At 40.7% G+C, this 22,521-nt stretch overlaps 2 protein-coding genes across 4 annotated transcripts in view; both read right to left on the reverse strand.

Moving 5' to 3' along the window:
• FTCD (formimidoyltransferase cyclodeaminase) overlaps nt 1-3,928 on the reverse strand; it is a 21,408-nt gene extending 17,480 nt beyond the window's left edge. The window contains exons 1-3 of one of the 3 annotated variants that reach the window (XM_018564606.1): nt 3,771-3,928; nt 2,439-2,622; nt 908-1,036 (exon numbers count right to left, since the gene is read on the reverse strand). In XM_018564606.1, coding sequence (XP_018420108.1) covers nt 908-1,036; nt 2,439-2,622; nt 3,771-3,824 — 367 coding nt within the window. In that variant the 5' untranslated portion in view covers nt 3,825-3,928. The remainder of the gene's footprint in view (nt 1-907; nt 1,037-2,438; nt 2,623-3,770) is intronic. The other 2 variants (XM_018564609.1, XM_018564610.1) reach the window with 2 other exon arrangements.
• A 12,902-nt stretch (nt 3,929-16,830) lies between these two features.
• The window catches only part of MCM3AP (minichromosome maintenance complex component 3 associated protein), a 45,597-nt gene continuing 39,906 nt past the window's right edge, over nt 16,831-22,521 (reverse strand). Inside the window, exons 26-28 of the mRNA XM_018564602.1 lie at nt 21,740-21,895; nt 19,009-19,167; nt 16,831-17,176 (exon numbers count right to left, since the gene is read on the reverse strand). Of these exons, the coding sequence (XP_018420104.1) occupies nt 16,849-17,176; nt 19,009-19,167; nt 21,740-21,895 (643 nt within the window). The 3' untranslated portion in view covers nt 16,831-16,848. The remainder of the gene's footprint in view (nt 17,177-19,008; nt 19,168-21,739; nt 21,896-22,521) is intronic.

Consider the following 22,521-nt stretch of genomic DNA (forward strand, 5'->3'; position numbering starts at 1 on the left):
TAGATGGAAAAAATTTTCCTTGGATTTTTTTTTTTTTTTCCAGCTGCAGTAGGCAATGAAGCTTGTCAACAATACTTAGCTTCTTTGTGTTGTGCACAAAGTTATTGCAAACAATCACACAACCAATATGTTTTGAACAAAAAAAAACAAACAAAACCTTTAAGATGCCCATTTGTAGGAATGATTATATTTTTACAATTCTAGTGAAACAAATTTAATGGTTTTGCACACCGTGCACAATTCCTGACCCATTTTTGCCCTATTGCCACAACACAGTGCATGTGCATTTACAGGAATACACAGCGGTGTGTTGAAGGGTCAGGTACTGTGCTTTTAGAAGACCCCCCAAAACACATGTGCAGTGCATGTCATCAACATGACTACATAGGAGTGGATAGTGAAGCCTGCCTTAGATATGCTGCACTGTTTTTGAAATAAGCATTGATTTGAAAGTCAAAGTTAAAATACATACAAAATGAAGCATGCATGACTATTTTCACACTGTTCCATAGTTGTGGATCAGTGACGTGCCCAAAACCGGACTGCATACTCGATATGAATAAAATCACTGCAACGCTGGTGTAAACAGGTCTTAGTGGAAACCATGGATTTTCTGTTGCTCATGCATGTTACCTTTGCGGCAAATGTAGCAGAAAGCAAGACTACACATTTACTGCGAAAGAGCACAAATTAGTTTCCCATTGTTAACCACATTTTGAAAACACTGTTACTCTGGCTGCAATAGGTTCAGAAAGCAAATGATAGCAGAGGATCTGCATAATAACCAGGAAAAAAGCATTTTCAGAAGATGTGCATATTTTTCAAACGTTGGGTTTCTATTGGAGGTCATGTAAACGATGAGCATATTACTGGATTTGTTGCTAGTATCAAAGTTTATTCCACTCACCGGGAACATGCAGTTCTTCAGACAGTTTCTCTGCAAAGATATTTGCACAAGATATACATTCTGCCATGGTTACATTCCTGACGGGAATAAAGGGACACACGTCCAGTGCTCCCATACGAGGATGCTCTCCTGGAATCACATGATTCGACAAGTTAATACCAATGAAAAGTCCAGATTTAATGTACATAGAGAATCCACTTATTCAGAAAGGCGGGGAGCAGAGGATGATGTGTACAGTGCAATACATTTTAGCAAACATTTAGGTTTTCTTAACTCAGATTGGTCTACAGCATTTAAAATGATGGAAGGTGATTAGGAATAGTTTGCTATAGTTGACTGAAGGTTCCACACTGCAATTTGAGCAGTGGTGATCATTAAGACTAATAGTTTTGTGCCTGCTCACTTGGGTGGGAAGAGAGCAGTTACAGGGTAGATCATTTTCAGTGAAAATCTATACTACTGTGGAATCAGGAGAAGACTGGGAACCTTTGGCTTTTTTTTAACTTTTGGCATTTGATCACAAAGCATCTCAGAGCCACAAAGGAAGTTATACTTCAAGACCTCCCTCTGCCAGATGCTGCGATCCCAGGTCTGAACTGGGAGCAGTATAATGCCCACCATAGGTCACTGACTGCGGGTCCTATGTCTAGATGGTGAAGTATCTCTAAGGGCCACCAACCCAACATATCTTGAATGTACTGGCCTGGGTGGGTAAATGTGCCCCTATCCCGCAGCCCAGTACTCATCTGACATATTCTAAGAATAGGCACAATTTTTCTACCTGGTCACATACCTGGACGCCTTAATAAACCAAGCATTATAAACTTTACAAAACATAAGACACACCACAAAGCAGTTGGTCATAACTTTCCATTATTGGTTTTAAAATGAATATTAGAAGAATTTATCCTTGTTACCAAAAATCAAAAGCAAGCGATCAAATTTTAAAATACCTTTCAATTAATCAGACAGCAGCTCTATTGCTCCCCATTCTTACTTTACAAGACTTGGAAAGTCATAATTGAGGAATATTTTTTTTTTCAAAACTGGAATTACACTTTAAATAAGCTTATTTGGGTGTGTGGATGCATTCATATTAATACATTAAATACTGCCTGTGTATAAATGCTCCACATTAGTGTGTATTAACTACATAAAGATTTTCTACTCCTAAATTAAAGTCACAACTCCTGAGTGGAAGGTGCCAACAACCCAGTGCAGGAAGGACTTTATATCAGAACCTATCAAGTCATTTTACTTGGCAGTCAACATGTAAAACAGATTTGAGTGGGGTCTTGTCTATACATCACTAAATGTTAGAGAAAAAGAAACACGTAGAAGGCCAGCATTTTTTTTTAACTTGCACATTTGCGTTACAGGCATAGGTTACCATCAGCAGAAAAACAACTAAACAAAACATAAAAAAATAAAAAGGCCACTGCCTACTACAGCATTGGTGCAGTACCATAAGAATACAATGTAATGCACGTAAAATACACACCTCTCATGTAGATCAGTAAATATACCTTACCTTTGTGTTTGCTCATGTCTATTAACTTAAAAGCCACCCGTGCTGCATTCAAGGCTCCTTCAACAACATCCCCTGGAGAACCCACAAAAGTGTACACTGTGCGGTTGGTGGAAGCTCCAGGGTCGACGTCTAGCAGGCGACATCCCTCAGTCTGTGAAATAGCTGCAGCCAGTGCATCAATAATCTGATATGGAGTATATTTAGCAAATAGGGTTTGTTTTATTTCGTGATATCAATAAGATTATTTAATATCTGTTTAAAAAACACTTCACAGTAACATCAAAGCAAAATGGCAGCTGTTAAAAATTACGTTTTATGCCTACAGTAAAAGACTCACATTCCCCAAAAAATCATTTTATTTTTAATAAGCCAAGATGAAAAACAAACCTTTATGTATTTAAAAAATATCCAATATGGGGTTGCATATTTGTTTCAGGCAGGATGCAGACCTTTGCTTTTCTGCGTATACAATAATGTGCATTGTGGTAAGGCAGACCATTCATTTCGATCCATTCAGGCCCAGTCCTGACCCTGATCCAGAAATTCTGTCTTTACACAATGCATTACCAAAGACATAATCATGGTGTGCTTAGCTAGAAGATGCATTTTCAACACCCACATATTTGTGTGCAAGACAATAGTGTGTCAAGCAAAAGTTGTGTGAACCCGATTCACAGTTTAAAATGTTACTCCAGCTAAACCTTTTAGGGCCCATTCACACCTTAGTGTTGCATTAAATGTGCAAGGTGCATTCATTATCAATAACACACTAATGCATGTCCCAGGAGGTGTGTGTTGCAGCCCAGTACAACACATGGTAATGTAATAGCATGCATTGCTGTGTGGTGATAAAATATAGTACATGCATTACTTTTTTTTTTCACTGCCTGGCAACACACAATATTGCGGTACTGTGTGCTGTAGCACACACAGGCCAGGAGATACATTGGGGTGCAGCAGAGAATAAATGGCAACACAATGCACCAGCAAACCTAGTGTGTAGTATCCTTTGATGTGCAATAGTATGTACAGCAAAGGGTACTACTACCAGATCCTGCACGTTTAGTGCAATGTTATCATGTGAATGGGCCTTTAAATTTAGTTAACGCAGCCTATTCACTTGAATGGGTTTCCTAATTTACCAAAAAAGTGCATGCACTATTTTAAACCACACAGCGCACCACACCATATGGTAGGGCATTACCAGGTGTTGGAAAAAGGTTAATGAGATGCCATTTAGAATTAGGGCAAAACATACCAATACGCATGTTTCTGCTTTTTACCGGGACATTTTCCCCTAAACACTTGTAAATAAATAATAATTGGCCTTACCTCTTTGTTCCTTCCTTCGGAGAAATTGGGGACGCATTCTACTAGTTTAGACATGGTTTCGTTCCTCTGAGCCCTTCTAGAAGAATACCTTCCTCCCTCTGTGAAGCTGCCTCACTAAACTTTCCAAAAGTCTTTGCTGTTTTCAGGTGTTAAAAATTAACTCATTATCTCTGACCTAGACTGATCCGAGAGAGGATGTGTCTCTAATAAGAGTGCAAAACAGAATATTGTCTGCAAGGGGGCGTATAGCAGGACAAACATCAGTGGTGACCATTTCCACTTAATATTTAACAGGTTGTTGTGCTGTGCACATTTTGCTAAGCAATCAAAAATGAAAGGCTCATGTACATGTTTGAAGATGTTTTGTGATTAACTTAGACTTCCATCATTTTCTTGAACATCATAATGCCAAACCTGATGGTTTGAAGGCGTTTGGCATAGAGATGATTACGGTTACTAAGTAATGAAAGCACACGATTTCAAAAAAATTGTGCACCAGACAAACACAGTGGATATATTCCCTGAGCTGTTTAGTTCCAGGGGGGATGAATGAAGGACAAGAAGTAGCTACCTCCATATAGTGTTCAGTCCTGTACCAAGTTATAATACATATTTAATACCCATTGGGTTGTGCACTGATGGACCATTAGTACATTTTAGAATATACTTCACATTATATCTGAATCACGCATGCTCTCACATGCATTCATAGCCGAGTTACACTAGATTGGCTTTAAATATTATTTTTTATAGATATTATTATTGTATACATGCTTATAATTAGCTGTATATGTTTTAACACCCACATATACCAAGATAATGTTTATTGACTTTGTAGATGAATGTTATATTTCTTTATATTAACATGTTGATGTATGCAATGATTTGAAGAAATATGTTCTTTAATCCTATATTTTCATTTATCGAGTTTTGTGGTGCTCTGTAGTGATGGCCTCGGGCGTGTTCGCAGCTCCACGTGCCGAGCCCGCCAGGAAGCTGACAGCCAATCACAGGTACTGAGACATGTTCCCGGTCCGCAGCTGCAGAGATCGGGAAATGTCTCAGTGTCTGTGATTGGCGCTGCGCGCTGGCAGCTTCCTGGCGGGCTCGGCACGTGGAGCTGCGTACACGCCCGAGCCCATCACTAGTGCTCTGAAAGAGGAGACTCCAAAAAAGCCGGGATAGCCCAACAAAACACATTTTAAACACTAATGTATTTATTGTAATATATTTTTACATTTTGATATAGTATGATACTGCTATATGCAGGTTTTGGGATGGGGTTAGCAGGCATGCACATGCCCATGGTACATGTCTGTGGTGCTTGTCCTGCTCTCAGGTGCCTGTGCAATCATATGTTATTTTGCACCTAGCCACAGTCCCATTTGTTTTCTTAGTGACAGCCACGAAAGAAGGTAAAGGCATACCCCACACTGTATGATTGGCTGTATCCTGCCTCCATTAACATGCCCCCTACATGATTGGTCAGGAGATTGAGAGGGGGCGGATCGCCTATCAATATTCAGAGTCCTGTTTATGGGTGACCATAATAGCATACATGCTCGTTGGTGTTTGGTCCCTCTGGATCTTGTAATGCCTATCCCGCCTATCTTTGGTTGTATGGTGATTGCTTCGGATCCTTTTTCAGCACACATAGACTCCGTACGGATTGGCTTTGAGGAAGGGGGTTCGGCCCCTGAAACGCGTCAGCCGTTTTGCAGAGTGTGTCACTGGACAGGCTGACTTGCAGCCAGAGACATAAAACACTGTAGCTTGTTCTGAGGGATGTGGATTTCAGTCCATTCCCATCACTTCTGTGCGATGTGAATGCTTGATGGTTTCTTCTTCACAAGTTTGTGAGTATGGTTCATTTGTTGACTTTTATATTAATAAAACAATACTGCATAAGGGAAGGTGCTTAGTTTTGTTTCTAGATTTGTTGATCATGTTTCCTTATCACTGAAGTGCTGCCACGCTTTGTGAAGGGATCTGTTGACTTTCAAGTGACCCCCTTCCCCACGCACTGATTGATGGCTGTATCTGTGTCTTGTAATCCTTTAACCCAGTGTTAGGACAGACATTCTTCACATCTACTTTACAAATTATATGGAACAAACCCCTCCCAGCCCCTCCTAACATTTCAAAGATGGAGCAAACAGAAAAAAATTTTAACCCATAAGAAGCCAAGAAATTCTAACCTATTGCAAGAAGCAATTTTAAATTATTATTTTTTTAGCTCACGCTATGTGAATGGGAACAAATATAAAATAGGTGTTGTCCTAATTTGGCTGTAAAAATAAACTTTAAATCTTTCCTATTCCAACATACTTACATACATACAACATACATACATACAAGGAATGACACAGTATATAACAATGCATGCATCTAGACTCTGCTCTTCTATCAATGTTTTATGGTATAGTTGGTCATTTTTCAAAACCAAGGGCAATTCCAGTGATATACATATTTTTAAAATCTGAGTCTTTGAATATTGGGGACACATGGGAACCAATAGGGAGATCAATCTACTGCAAAAATGCTGTTTTGTTGGTTACTATGAAATGTGGATCACTCAAATGAAAGCAAATAATGCAAATGAAAAATCATGTATCTATAGTTCCAGGTTTTTAAGAATTGTCACTGGATTGCAGAGGTAATCCTCTGTATTATATAATTCCCCAGTAAAATAAGCGTTATTTTATGTATCAGCTGGGGGGAAGGGTGTTTATATTTCATGTATGACCAGAGTTCCACTTTAAAGAACAAGTCACAGCCTTACAATTCATGGGCGCATTCACACATTTTACATTAAACAGGCTCATTTACTTTATATAGGCCCACTGTCCTCTGACTGGCTCATTTACTTTATATAGGCCCACTGTCCTCTGAAAAAAAAAAAAATCACCTTTTTTCCAGGGCAATGCATTTTTTTTAAATCCATGCATTTGATGTGTTGATGATCATGTGCAATTGTTTTTAGCATGTGCATGAATCATGAATGGATGTCATTAAAGAGACCCTGTTGCCAGAAAAGTTCAGCAAACATCTTCCCATTAGGTTATATGTGGAGTTAACATATTTTATTTACATGTAAAAGCCTTCCATGTGTAGACATTCTAAAGACTGCATCTGACAAGTCAACTGACGGCTTTCTGATGAAAGTGATTCGGGCGCCCAATCACTTCCAGCCACTACGAAAGTCACCGTCCCCCTGTCATGTTCCCAGGGCTCCATTGCCCCTGTTGCGGGTCTGAGACTAGCATGGAGGTTGTTGGCAGATAGAGCAGAGGCTTATCAGTAAACATCCATTTGCTGCTCTCCCCTCTGCTAAATGAACCCGGAAGGGACCAGCATTTCGCCACTTCCTGATTAACAGCTGTCATTCCCCGACCACTATGGCTGGGGAAAAAGCTGATCAAGCATCTGTTGTTGATCAACTTCCTTGGGGTCCATAGGTGACTTTAGGGGTCTAACAGCCCCCTATGTTATAGCAGTAATGGTGTGTAAAAAAAAAAAAGTGTAAAAAATTAAAGTATAATAAATGTAAAAAACACATAAAAACTTTTAAAGCCCCCATGTACACGTGCATACATACATACATACATACATACGCGCATGAGTGGCTATGTACTAACACGTCAATTGCATTACACATGTTAGGTATCACCGCACACTCCAAAGTGAGAACAATAATTCTAGGGCCACTATTCATAATGAACTCTAAACTGATGGCCTGTAAAGGCTTTTAAATCGTCAATGATGGATAATCTTGGGCACTGTCGTTTTTTTGCCTTATCGTATCCTTATCTTTCTACTTGATGCAACCTCATCTTTTATATATTACTAAAAAACTGGGTAACATTGTGTTTTTGTGTACTAAAATTATCCTTTGTGTATTTTTTTGACAGAAAATTTAGGCTTAATAAACATGTGCGCTAATATCAATACAATAATTACTACTACCAGCATGTTATTTGTCAGGGTCTCTGTTTTCAGAAAATATATTCTGTTTGGGATTTTAACTAATCTTCAGGCCTAAAATGTGAATTTTAACATTGGTGCAAACAATAATTCCAGGAGCGAACTGGTTAAAAATAAATGGGCATGCAATCTGTTACACAAACACTGCATGTTAAGGTGCACAAGTGTGAATGTGGCCCAACACAGTACTGTATGCGATAAGCTTATTACTTTGAAATGCCAGTAGTTATGGTCACTTTTGGCTAAATATGTGTAAGGTAAAGTCTGCACAATTCCGATATTTAGATCTATTAAATATCAGACAGATTTTATTGGATTAGAAGGTAGATGCAAAGTGCATACCACCCACTCGATGTTCAGGAGTTAGGCACCAGTTGCTGCTACGATAGTTGTTCAACTAGCTGAACACACATATTTAAGCGCAGTAGTCATATTTGTTTTATCAGAGACTCTGAATTCAATGGGTGAGTGGGAGAGCCTGCAGGCAGGGATAGTCTGCTCTTTGGAAATCTGAAACAGACCAGATGCTTCACTGACTGATGTTTGTTCCTCATCCTGGTCAAACAGGTTTTCACATGTACAATGTTTGGAAAACAAGTCTAACAAATATTGGATGGGCCTCATTCACACTTGTGAATGAGGCAGCGAATTCCTCCGTGAGACGCACGGGTGTTTATGCCACTAGCTACCGATGGGAAGCCCTATACCAGTGATGGCGAACCCGAGTGCCCAAACTGCAACGCAAAATCAATTTATTTATCTCAAAGTGCCAACATTAAAAAAAGGTTGGTATTGTGTTGCAGATTGGGCACTGGGGTTTGTTCAGCATCACTGCCTTAGGCAAAATAGGGGAACACACATATTCAAACGTTTATACACTCAATAAAACACACATATCTCACACACATTTTAAAAAAAAACACACATACACTCATTTAAAAACACACTCAATACAACACACACAACTATTAACAATAAAAATTAATAATTTTAAAAATGTCCCCCCTCTCCTGCTTACCTGGTTTGCAGGGAGGGACTGCATCCCTATGGTCCAGTGGGGCACTCGGAGATTATCCTGGTGGTTCAGTGGAGGATCAGTGTGATCTGCATCTCTGGCTGATGCAGACCATACTAATGGCTCCTGCCTGTGAGCAGCAGTACCACGAGGGAGTGATCAGTATGGTCTGCATCAGCCATCATTTAATATATTGCCAATTCAGCAATATAATAAATAGGATCTGGGCACCTGCCAGGTTTAACGATGGCTGTCGCCATTCACCGGGGCCATCTTTAAAAACTTACAGGGCTGAAGAGTTCGGACAAGGCAGGAGAAGTGAACAATCTAGGCCAAAATAGCTGATTTGGAATAATTCTCCAATTCAGCTCACGTTCCAGGACAGGTATGTTGTCCTAGATTGTTCACTTCTCCGGCCTTCTCCTAACTCTTCACCGTTTTGTGAATAGCCCTGTTAGTGTGACGTGGAGACCCATGAAACACCAGAGGCCCTATACAAAACAATGAGAGGCTGACGGCAACCGTTTGCATGTCATTGGACATGTATCAATTACCTACGAATGATCACCCCTAGGTGCAACCTGTTTGTGTCTAGGAAAGAGAACATCCGCAGGTAATCGCTACTTGTCTGATTACATGCGAACGGCCGCAAATTGCTACAAATGCTGCTAGCCTCTCATTGCTTTGTAGAGGGCTTCACGTCCGCTGCTGTTCGCATAAACACCTCTGAGCTTCATAAAAGAATTCGCTAGAATTCAAGTGTCACCGAGAAAGTATATATGCACCCTTGGGGCAAATATAAAACTGAAGTGTAATCTGCTTTCCGGCTTCACCCTTCTACCCTCATCAACAAGCTAATGAACATTTTAACCACTTGAAAACCGGGGTATTTTCTTATTTTTTCTTATTTTTAAGAATGAGAACTGCAAAACCTGGGTGTTAATCCCTCTTCCTGTCCAGGCCATTTTTCTGTATTCAGCTCAGAGGTAAAACCTGTTTTTGCTACATACCTTATTTTAGACCCAGTGACATTATTGCTGGGTCTCCGTGCTTCTCTATGCCATGCAGGCTGATCATGGCTGGTGGGAGGGGCCAGCAGCGTGTTGCACATAGCTTCCTGAATACATCACAGCACCCTGCCTCAGTACTGCTCCCAAGAGCCCTGATACAAGCAGTGGGCTGTCTCTTGAGAGTAGTTATGCAAATTTCAAAATACCTTAATAGGTGGATGTCAGTCTGGAAGAGTAGAAAATCCTAGGCAGCATATACCTGCTTCTCCTTTAAAAAGACTGGAACTACAGTGGAACAATTACAGCAATTACAAGTACAGCAAGGAGCTAAACAAGGTGCAAATAGTGTTCTGGAAGGAAACAAGGGGACAGAAGTGTTGTGTTGGTGAACTAAAGGCTTTAACCATTTCAGTACTGGCATGGTAAACCCCCTTCATTAGCAGCCATTTTTTAACTTCCAGTGCTGTGAAAGCTTGACCAATTACTCAGTCATGCAATACTGTAAATTCATTCTACATATTTTTTTTGAGACGCATGAAGCTTTTTTTTGGGTGGCATGTTGTAACCTTTTTTTTACTATATAAACTGCAAAATACTACAAAAAAAACTGGGTTTCTATTATAAAACATATCTAATAAAGATGACAGGACAGTACGAAAACCCCCAAAATGACCCCTTTTTGGAAAGTAGACACTCCAAAGTGAGCTTAATTTTTGCAGTTTTTTTGGGAAGTGAAGAAACATGCCAGTATTGAGGGGGTTAAATCATGGAGCTTGGTAATGATGCACAAGATGCAATAAATGTACAGGCCATAGAGGGTTAAGAGTTAATGTTCAGGACATACAGTGGGAGGATGAAGGAGAAGGGGTTAATGTACAGATGTGTAGGATATGGGAGGTGAATACATACATCAGAGCAGAAACAGAATGGAGATAACACATAAGGGGAATAAGGGGGGGGGGCGCAGCTGAAAAGGTTACACATGATTTAAAACTTTAATTGTTGTTGCTGCTGCAGCCTATTTTCACTAGGAAGTAATGAATGAATGACTCTTCAATTCTTTAGTTAATTTACTCTCCTGTGCCTCTGATGTAAATGGAAGGGGAGGGCTCAGCAATGTAAGCGTTGGCATGTGATCGCTGTGAAAAACAATCACATCGATGACAGTGCACAAATCCAGTCCAATTGGCTCTGTGCGGGAAGCCGCTGCTCTCTGCTGTTAAATGACTGCAGACACATGCGGCCACAGGAAAACATATAGGTACCTCCTGGAACAACGGGGCTGTGGATAAATGTACAGTGGCTGGTATATTCTTTTTATTTTATTTGACAATATCTTGGTGATCTTGACAATAATTGGGCAACAGATGAGCAATTTGACAATACATAGGCATTAGCAATAAACAAGCCACCATTTCAGGAACATAGACAATAACTGTAGCTCAGTTTTCCTCCCTTTCTTCCTTCACCCCAGGATGCAGCATGCAGGTATCTTCATCTTCATCTGGCCAGGTGTCCTTAGTGACTAGAGGAAGAAGCTGGAGAGAGCACAGACTGCACCTCCTACTGGCTCCCTCCACTTCCAGCTCGCCACTCTGGTTGCTAGCTAATAGATGTAGCAACACTGCGTTCCACTAACAGAGCTGGTGGAAATACAAATTGATTAGCCGGGTTCTCTGGGGAAAAAACTAGAGAGCTCCCTGAGATAAAGTAGGGATTGGTCAGTGCCTCTGCTAGGTTTTTACTGTCGTGACCCTGTTTGGGTAAATTATCTACAGGGAAAGGGAGTGCGATAATATCTCCAAAGTGATGCTATAAAAGTCTAGATGGATGTTGTACAGTAGCACATTTCCTGTCCTGTATGCTGGGTGTGATTCTCTGTACATGTGATGTCTGTATAGACGCCACACGGGAACACTTCTCATGTCCTATAAGTTATTATTATTATTACATAGTATTTATATAGCGCCAACAGTTTGTGCAGCGCTTTACAATGTAAGGAAGACATTACAATGTGAAAGAGGAGGGGGAAATGATACATGAGGAGGTAGCTGTGTGGGGATGAATTGTTTGAGAATGTGATGGTTCAGTGGTTAGGTTAAGGTGGGATAGGCTTCCCTGAAGAGAAGAGTCTTCAGGGAACGCCTAAAGACAGTCAGGGTGGGAGATAGACGGACAGGTTGAGGTAAAGAGTTCCAGAGGATGGGAGAGACTCTAGAGAAGTCCTGGAGGCGAGTATGGGAGGAGTTGACTAGGGAGCTGGAAAGCAGGAGGTCTAGGGAAGAGCGGAGTTAGGGTTAGGGTGATATTTTGAGACAAGGTCTGAGATATATACGGGGGCAGAGTTGTGGATGGCTTTATAAGTGACTGTTAATATTTTGAATTTTATCCTCTGGGCGAGTGGAAGCCAGTGCAGGGATTGGCAGAGGGGGGTTGCAGACACTGAGCGGTTGGTCAAGTGGATGAGTCTGGCAGCTGCATTCATGATAGACTGAAGGGGGGATATCCTGTGTAGTGGAAGGCCAATGAGGAGGGAGTTGCAATAGTCAAGACGAGATATAACAAGTGAGTGGATGAGTAGTTTTGCGGTTTCTTTGGTGAGGAAGGGGCGTATTTTGGAGATGTTACGAAGGTGAAGGCGGCAGGATTTGGATAGTGATTGGATGTGTGGAAGAAAGATGAGGTCCGAGTCAAGGATGACACCTAGGACCTTGGCATTGGAGGAGGGGTGGATAGTTGTGTTATCAATCTCAACTGAAATGTTGGGGGAAGATGCACGGGCAGGAGGAAATATCAAGAGCTCAGTTTTTGAAAGATTGAGTTTTAAGAAATGTTGTGACATCCAGACGGATATGTCCGTTAGTAGAGTAGTGACACGAGAGGACACAGAGGGGTTGGGTCTACTTCTTATTCAATCCTAATGTACTTGTATGGATCCTGGACTGTAGAACTCCTAATGGGTAGTACACTGGGTGCAATTCTCAGTATGTTATTATGTCTGCATAGACATTGCACTGTAGCACTTATGTCCTGTATGGTGGATGAATTTCTCACTATATGTTATTTCTGTACAGATAACTACACAGAAGCACTTCTGTCTTATATGCGGAGTGAAATTCTCTGTAAATTTTGTGACACAATTGCTGTTGCGCAGTAGCACTTCTGTTGGCTATGCGTGGGTTAAATTCTCTGTATTCCTGGTGTATATTAGGTCTGTTGGGTGTTGGACAGTAGCACGTCTCATGTCTTTTTTTATTGCTATGTCTAAATCTTAGCATATGTTATTCTTTCTGTTTGGGAGCTGCACAATAACACTTTTCATGTCCTTGGTGTAATTCCAGCCCAGAGCGATAACCAGAGGACCGAGAGTAAAACTTAAAGGAGAACTATGGGGTTAGGGCTTTTCCCCATAGTTCTCGGTTAAGGTCTGGAACTCACTGCCATCGGCAGTGATTTCAGCCAAGAGTGTAGATTTGTTCAAGAAACGTTTGGACAATTTCTTGAGGGACCGTAATATCCAGGGATACCAGTATCCCTAAGAATGAGATGATGCGTGGACCTATATGGGTTGGACTTGATGGACGTATGTCTTTATTCAACCCCAAATACTATGTAACTATGTAACGGGAGGACACAAACTAACGTCCTCCCGTCACCTAAAGCTGCAGCTCGCAGTATACTGAGACGCCGCAGCTGAAACGGATCCCGACAATTATGTCTGGATCCGCCCAGCTGCGTGAGTGACAGCTGGCTCTGCCTATCTAGAGGCAGAGCCAGCTGTACTCGCCTCCTCCCCCGTCCGTTCCGCCAGTCAGCGCTGGAGGATAGGACAGGAGGGGGGAATCCAGTCACTCCCCTGCGGTAATAGATCGAGAAGTGAGCGAACGCCGGTATGTGTTCGCTCACTTCCCGATCTACTAAGCCGACCTGTGACAGTTTCATAGTCACAGGTCGGCTCAGATTATGAGGCTGAGTGCAAAGCACTGACCTCATAATTCTCCTTTAAGGAACATATTGGTAGCATTAAAAGGAGTTGACAAAAAGGAGGGAACAACACATAAAGGAGAAAACAAAACAGAGGACCGACGAACTAGAACATAAACTTTGATAATAAATATAGTTGCAATATACAAGGATGTTTGGAACCTCATGAGGAGGTATTAATAGAGCAATTTTAGTGTATAGCGATAGTGGAAACCTCCTCGACGGTATCAACGGAAAAGAGCATCAGCCAGTTAGATACTGGTGTGTATATCCATGTCTTCATTTAGTCCCATAGGGGCTAAATATTGGATATATATCCAATATGCTTCCCCTCTGCATAATCACTGGAAGCGTTCTAATGAGAAGTGTTCTGGGATGAGCTTAATAGCAAAATCTTGGAGGTCCTCAATCTTTTTATGTTTTAAGGTAAAATGTCGGGGGAGTTATGGTCTAGCAGATCCTTTTCCATAAACCTTCTGTGGTCACCTATCCTTTTCCTAAGGGTGCAGATGGACCATCCTAGGTATAGCATACCACAGGGGCACTTTAGGCCATACACCACATGGTCATGGGAGCAGGTGATGAAAGGTCTTACAGGATAGGTATTGTTGGAATTGTGAATTCCGATTGGCCATGTTGGATAAATTGACAAGTTAAGCATTTTGGCTTTTTACATTGAAAAGGTGCCTTTCCTGTTATTTAAAAGGAAATGGTTTTTGGCTAGTTTGGGTACATTTACAAGGAGCTAGTATGTTTTTGATGTTTCTAGCTTTTTTAAAGATGACAGAAGGTTTAGATGGAAGAAACAGACATAACTTGGGGTCACTAAGTAGTATATGCCAGTTTTTACGAATGGCCCATTGTATGGCTTCATGACTGAGGTTGTATGTGATTTGTGGGGGTTTCTTTTCTGAGGTCTTCCCTTCTTTTTGTTCTTGGGACCCTTGGTGTCTAAAGATTCAAAATATGCTTCATGTATCACATTATCTAGATATTTTATTCTCCCTAAATTTGTTTTTGAGATGTGTAATAAGTACCATATAAACCTGGATAGCTGTGCAATTTTTCCTTAAGTCTACAGACTAGACCGTTAGTGCATTGTGTTTTCTCCACGGATGGTGGCAACTGTTGAAATGTAAATAGGAGTTTCTTCCTGTGGGAAAGTGATTTTTGGTAATTATTTGGTTCCATTTATGTGAAAGGTCTAGATCAAGGGAAATCAAATTGGCCGGATCAAAAACACAAGTCAAAGTGAGACCTTACTCATTTCCATTACAGTGGGACACTAACTTCAGGATATTCTCTGGGGGTCCATCCCGGACGAGGATTAGGTCATCGATGTATTGCCCATAAAAAAAAACTAGATGTTTGGCAAAAGGGTTATTTTTCCAGATGTGGAAGTGTTCACAATATCCCATGATTAAATTGGCATAGCTGGTAGCATAGTTGGCTCCCATGGATTTGCAGATAAAAGGTGTTCAAAAACAAAAAGTAATTATGTTCCAAGGTAAAGTTGGTGCAATCGATGATGAAGCGGGCTTGCCTATGGTTCAAAGCTGAAGTTCGGGATAAAAAAAGTATTGCAATGCATAGTCACACTTTGTGGGAAATGGAGGTGTATAAAGAATTAATGTTTAGTGAAAGAAATCCCCCAGAAATTATGCAAGTATCTGGATAAGGTGACCAGAATTCCTTGATGTAGGAAAGAAGTGTCACAAGCGGTTGAAGAAAACTGTAAATGTTCATAGATAGAACACTGGTAAGAGTGTTTCTGCTGTTAATAAATGGGACACCCTAGAGGATTAAGACCATCTTTATGAATTTTTGGAAGATGGTAAAAAGTATGGGGTATTGGGGCAATCTGGACACAAGAACACCTTCTCTTTCTTTGAGATCATACCCTCTCTGAGAGCGTGCTGTTAAAATTCTTAGGTCGCTGGAAAACTGTGCCAATGGATCTGTGCAGTTTTTTGTATGTAGAACAGTCAGATAATAATATAAGTGCTTCTTGAATGTAATCATCCTAGTTCTGAATGACTATGCCCCCCCCATCAGCATGTTTAATGATGATGTCTTTGTTGGACGAAAGGCCTTTCAACGCTTTCACCTCTGCTGGATTGAGACAAGTTGAGCTACCTATCCTAATAATACAATTCATCCACACACAGCTACCGCCTCATGTATCTGGTCTCTCCCTTGTAAGCCGTCAAGGGCAGGGCCCTCCTTACCATCTTGTCTTGAATTGTATTGCGATTGTAATGTCTTCCTTATATTGTGAAGCGCTGCGCAAACTGTGGGCCCTATACAAATCCTGTATAACAACAACATTTAACTGCTTTAAGCCCTTAATGACCGGTGCCCTTTTTACCTTTTTTTGCACCCATGTTATAATCCACATTTTAGGCCTGAAAAACACTTCAAACCCCCAAACATTATATATCTTTTGAAAGCCAAGACCCTATAGAATTCAATGGTGGCTGTTGCACATTTTTATGTTGCACGATATTAGCGCAACTTATCATCAAACCCAAAAATGTAGTGAAAAATGCACTCAAGGTCAATTTATTGCCCCAAAACACAATAAAAATATGATTTTTTTAAAAATAAAATATAAAAGATGAAGTTACCACGGGTAAATAGATACCCAACATGACCAGGTTAAAAATTGTGTGCATCTGTGAAACGGCGACAAAATTCAGTACCCCAAAAGCCCCTAGAGCTCATCAATTTCGAGATGCACATAAATATTGGCCCTACCAGTAGCGTACAATGTATGTCACTGGTCGTGAAGGGGCTAATCGTTTTTAATATCTAAAATTGGATATGTGATCCCTGTTATTATTCAAACTGCAAATTGTATTTTTATTTGCAAAATACAATATTTTATTTCATATACCTAAAACTGAACAAAAATATTTTTTTATTTGAGAGTCGTCATCAATCCTCCCCTCATTTACTATACTTAAAAATAACATTTAAACATAAATTACATAAGAAAAGAATATATACCAAGTGTGTTTACAGATGTAAATAAAAGTTGAAGCCTTAAAAATTAAACAAAAAAAAAGTTAGCAAGATTTTAGTCTTATTTTGGAGAGGTGCTTAGTTCTGCCGCGTCAAACAGGTTGCTCATGTGCAAATTAAAAGCAATATCTTCATTCTTATACTTTTGTATACTTGTGTGCAGGCTGTTTATGAGATCTCGTACAGATGACGAGTGGGAGTGTGCACCACTCATCAGAGAATCCGGTTTGGAATGCAGGGTGCTGTCTGTTGAAGGCTTATGTGGAGAATGGACTACAATAGCACTTTCTAGAGCCCCTTGTAACGATGTATTGGGAAGATACAGAGGAAGGCTAAGCGATATATCTAGAGGTTCCTCCTCAAGCAGGTGCTGTAGCTTTTCATTGAATCTGAAAGAAGATCGTGCAGTGTCAATAGCATATCAGTTACCACAATCATTTCATAGAGCATAAAATCAGATTACACATAAAAGTGGTTTTGTATATTATTTGCTTTAGTATGATCAGGATTGAAAACTATAGTTCAAGGAGGACTATGAGGTGAGTGAAGATAACTCGTCCTCATAGTTCGAGCTGACGTATGACAATGAAACTGTCACACGTTGGGTCAATAGATCGTGAAGTGATCGAACACATACCGTCGCTCGCTCACTTCTCGATCGTCTCCCTGCAGTCAGCGGGGGCGGTCAGTCACCGCTCCCTGCAGGGATTCGCCCCTCTGCGATCGTCCAGCGCTGACTGGTGGAATGGACGAGGGAGGGGGCGGGTACCGCGGGCTCTGCCTCTAGATAGGCAGAGCCTGCTGTCATTCACGCAGCTGGGTAGATCTCGCCAGCATTGTTGGGATCTGTCCCAGCTGCGGCGGTCTCAGTATACTGCGAGCTGTAGCTCGCGATATACTGAACTTTGGGTCATGGGAGGACGCTAGTATATGTCCTCCCGTGACCCTTAAGAGAACTATGGGGAAAACCACTTACCCCATAGTTCTCTTTTAAGTTTTCTTTATATAGATTACATAACAAATGTTGCATTCAAATATTTTGTATCTCACGTGCCCCACTCAATATGGCCGCCGATTGAGTGGGCAACTCAGAATAATAACGTGCTGGATTAGTGTGATCCTAGTTCATTTTATTACTTCATTGCTGTGCTGTATGTGTATAGGGCAATGCCTTGGCTGGCGCTCGTGCAGAAAGTTTCTTGGGCAAACTCACCGGCCCAAGTGGCTCCGTCGGCTAACGAAGGGAAGGGGGGGGGAGGAGTACAGTGACGTCGATGTACGATGGGGACCGATAAAGGACTGCCATTGATGGCCCTGATATTACCTCTCAGAAACTCCAATAATTAGATATCTCAACCAGGATTGCCAGTTCTGCCCAACAGTTGTACAGTACATAGTAAGATGATCAACAGTACAACAGTACAACAGTACATAGTAAGATGATCATTGGGCTCCCCTGATGCTAACCGCATTAATTATGACCTTGTAGGAGGGGATGGAGTAAATTGGGGGAAATTTATGGACAAACTTCATTAGTCTGCATCCAAAAATTGCTGACATGTTACAATATACAGCAACAGGCTTTTCTGTTAAAAAACAGTGCTTGTGCTCCAGACAACTGACCTTAATTAAGCTGAGATATAGGCAGGAGAAAGCTTTTCCTCATTGCCTCTCTCCCAGCGATCGTATGTTGTAACTGTGGCTCCATCAGCTAACGAAGGGAAGGGGGGAGGAGTCCAGTGACGTCACAGACATCGACGTCACCGCACTCCTCCCCCCTTCCCTTCGTTAGCCGATGGAGCAACTTGGGGAAGGAGTCCGGTGGCATCGATGTCCGTGACGTCACCGGATCTCCGACGGAACCCCCGGAAGCCGGCGGAGAGGTGAGTACAGATCAAAAGAATTTTAATCGGTCAAAAAAATTAACGATTAATCAAGGAATTAAATCGTTAATTTCCGCAGCCCTAGTTAGTTATAGGTAATCATTTTGCCTTGGGCCTTATCTTTTAAAATATAACTTGTATGGGGGAAGATAATCAGTCCAGGGCAAGCATCGTTCTCTGCAGGAAGATGGGAGTCCTGATCTGATGAAGCTGACCTCTACCCACTACAAACCATACTGTCCCATGCCTGTACAGACAAGGCCGACAAGCCAGCTTTCTTCTGGACACAAGACCCCCAAAAATCCATTTGTAGTTATAATTAAATAACAAATTCTTACTTTTCACTCTCCTGTTTCTCAGCTAACAACGCACGATTCAGTCGTGACTGAAGAGAGTTCAGACTGTCTAAATCCTTCTGTGTATTTTCGTTTTGTACCACAAAGGAAGACTCCAGAGACTGAGATTGCGGTAAGATGCTCCTCTTTTTGCTTGTGGAACTGTTGTGATGGGAGCAATAGAATAACAGCTTAGCATACGTTCCCTAGTAACCACAATATTGTTAAAGAGACCCTGTCAACAACTTAAAAAATGCAGGTAAAAAGCACAGAAAATAAATCAATCAATCAATCAGCTTGCAGTGTTTTTCCTTTCCATAAATAATTTTCTATTCACTTGCAATGGGCCTTTGATCTTGACAACAAGTTCGACTACTTTAGGAATAGTCAGTTCCCCAAGCACAGCTTTCTCCCTCAGATGATAGCCCTCTCCTCTTCAATGGCCTGGACAGGAAGGGGGTTTAAGTGGTTAACACTTAGGGGGTTAAGTGGTTGACTTCTAAAACCAGGTGAAATGATTCCATGGTCCTAATTTCTCAAAGCCTCAAACATTGCAGCCTAGGATTTTTATAGACAACGAATTCAGCTTGTTTACAAAGAAACCACTTAACACAAACCATAAAACTAACTGCAACACTAAGGGCCTGTTCACACCATATACAGTGCTGGCCGGAACGCACTGCATGGCATTGTGGCCGGCTCCGTATTTCGTGGGGCTGGAGGGGGCGTGTCTGGCCATTGAAGTGAATGGCACTGTAGCCACGCCCTCCGCCCGCACGGGATCGCAAGACACATTGTGCCTGCGGTCCGGTGTGATGCAGTCAAAATAGTGCTTGCAGCATTTTGACCGGACCGCAGGCGCAATGTGCCCTGCGATCCTGTGCGGGCGGAGGGCGTGGCTTCTGCACCATTCACTTCAAATGACCTACCAGGCCCCCTCCTGCCCGGCAAAAAAGAGAGACGGCCGCTATGCCAGAATCTGGCTGGAACGCACTGCATATTATTACATAGTATTTATGTAGCGCTAACAGTTTGGGCACAATATAAGGAAGGCCCTCAATCCTGCAGTATAATAAAAAAAATATATAATAGTTATATGTACAAAGCCTTACTCAAAAGCTCACTATTAGCTCACTATTATTAGCATTATGGTCCTACTAAGTGAACTCGCCAAGCGAAATGCCACAATTACCTTCTTATGCCTCCAAGTGCACAAAGTTCCTTTATTCAAAGATCTAGCATCAGTCATGGTTAAGGTGTCATAATCCTTAATATTTTATGGCAATGCCATCTCTACAACCCACAGGAACCCGTATCAGACATATATGACTGATAAACCCAAGAATAAAGCCTGTAGAGCAATAATGGAAAAGGCAAGGAACACAAATGAAGGGAAAGGACTGCTACAGATAAAAAAAAAAAAATGTTTCTACTTTAACCCCTTCGTGACGGGAGACGTACAGTGTACGTCCTGTCACTTTGTGCCTATATGACTGGCCACGTACACTGTACGTGACGAGTTATATCAGGCTTTGTAATGCCGGTATTTGCTGATTCTCAGCATTTAACAGTCATTCATTAATGTCTCAGTATTGAGGCATTAATTAATGAAATAATTAAGCTTTTTGTAAAAGCTTCTTCCTTTCATTAATGAAAGAATGAAGCTGTTACATGCAAATAGAGGACCACAATTTGCAATCCGTATTTGACAGCTCAAAATAGCAGAGAGGCAGCAGTGACTCACCTCACCTCTCTGCTATTTGTTTTGACAGCTTGAGAGCCCGATGTTTAGATACATTTCACTCAAAAGGTACAATGTATATCTTTTGAGTGAAATGTATCAGTTCTGATCATCTAGGCACGATCAAAGAGCTTTTAGTGAGATCTGAATCTGACTAAAGTCAGGATCAGTCTCTAAGGTTATTATTAGCTGTTCCTAAGTTTGGATCAGCCTAATAGCCAAAAATAAAATAAAAAAGTTAATTTATCAAGCTGTCATAGTGATTGCTTGATATAAACTGACAAGAAAAAAAAAAGTTTTTTTATTTTATTTTTATTTTTTTTACAAAGTGTAAAAAAATTAAAATAAAGTGTAAAACAAAATTAGGAAAATATAAATTATATATAAATATATTTTTTATACTATAATTAATATAAAAAAATTCTAAAAAAAATAATAATCAAAACTTGTGAAAAAGTGTTTTCTTCTAGTTTTTTTCCTAATTTTTTTTATTTTATTCAAACTAAGTGAGGGGTTAGGTACACATATGTGATATAATTATATAGCCCTATCTGTCCTCTAAAAAACAATATATAATATGTGTGGGTACATTTAGTAAGAAAGTATATTACTGCTGTGAAAGAATCACACAGCAAAAATGTTAAAAAATGTGTCAGTCATTTATGAACAGAACCTGAAAACTAGCTCAGTCATGAAGGGGTTAAAGTAAACCTTTTTTAGGCAGAGATATAAAGATTGCCATTGCAGAGTTTCTGAGAATACTAGCTGCCTGGGTGTCTTGAGCTTAAGTACTTTAACTTACCCTAAACAAGCATGCAGCAAAGGAAGTCAGTACCCCATGCAATAAGAATTTTCATAAGCACAAGTCAGCAAAGCAGCCAACTTAATTCTCTCAGTACAGACTTCCTTTTGCCTTTCCTATTACATGAAATCTGCTGACCGATTGATGTACACTAGCCAATTATTTCACTGCAGCTTACCAACACTGCTTACCTTTCATTCCCCTCCTCTTCAGATAAAAGAAACTGACTGAGATGCGAGTGAATAGACTTAACCTTTTCAACTTCTTTCTGTGCATTTTTCTCACGTGTCAGAGACACCAGTGCCATTTGAGATGGCTGCAATTTACGCTTCCTTCTGCATAAAACACTAGAGAGAAGCATGGCACAGTGGTTAGATCAGATATTTACAGTAATGGTGTACCAGATTTGCATCTGCATAACTGTATTCTATAGAGTTATTTTTATAGAATAGGCCTATTACTAAGGATGACTAGGGTGCCTGCTCAGCCAACCACTTGGAACCAAAATAATAAAGTGTTAATGTGAAACATTAACTTCAGTTTATATTAACTTCAGATGTTGTGGGATACTATCTAAATCCATTGACAAGCAAGTCAGGGAGACAAGTGTAGGAAGTGCACCATTAATTCACAATGGAGCAGGGGAATGCAGCAAGATGTATCACTACCATCGTTCTCAGAAGCCATTAGCTTTTATCAGAATAGATAGGATGCAAATTTTAGTGCTGTGCATTCTGACACAATATCATCTCAGCGGCAATGTTGTGCTATAATTGCAGCATAAGTTTTCTTTTAATTGTGATCATATTCTTTAATCATTATGGTATAACTATGGGTTAAAACCAAAGTGAACCTATACTCCATTTTACACTGTTAAAAAGTCCTAGGTTGTGGGGAAATGGGTGCCTTATCCTACATATGGGGGTTCTGCCCCCCCCCCCCCCCCACAAAAAAAACAACTATTTAATAATTA

The sequence above is a fragment of the Nanorana parkeri genome, unplaced genomic scaffold (assembly GCF_000935625.1).
Source record: "Nanorana parkeri isolate BGI_ZX_2015 unplaced genomic scaffold, ASM93562v1 scaffold765, whole genome shotgun sequence".
Taxonomy (NCBI): domain Eukaryota; kingdom Metazoa; phylum Chordata; class Amphibia; order Anura; family Dicroglossidae; genus Nanorana; species Nanorana parkeri.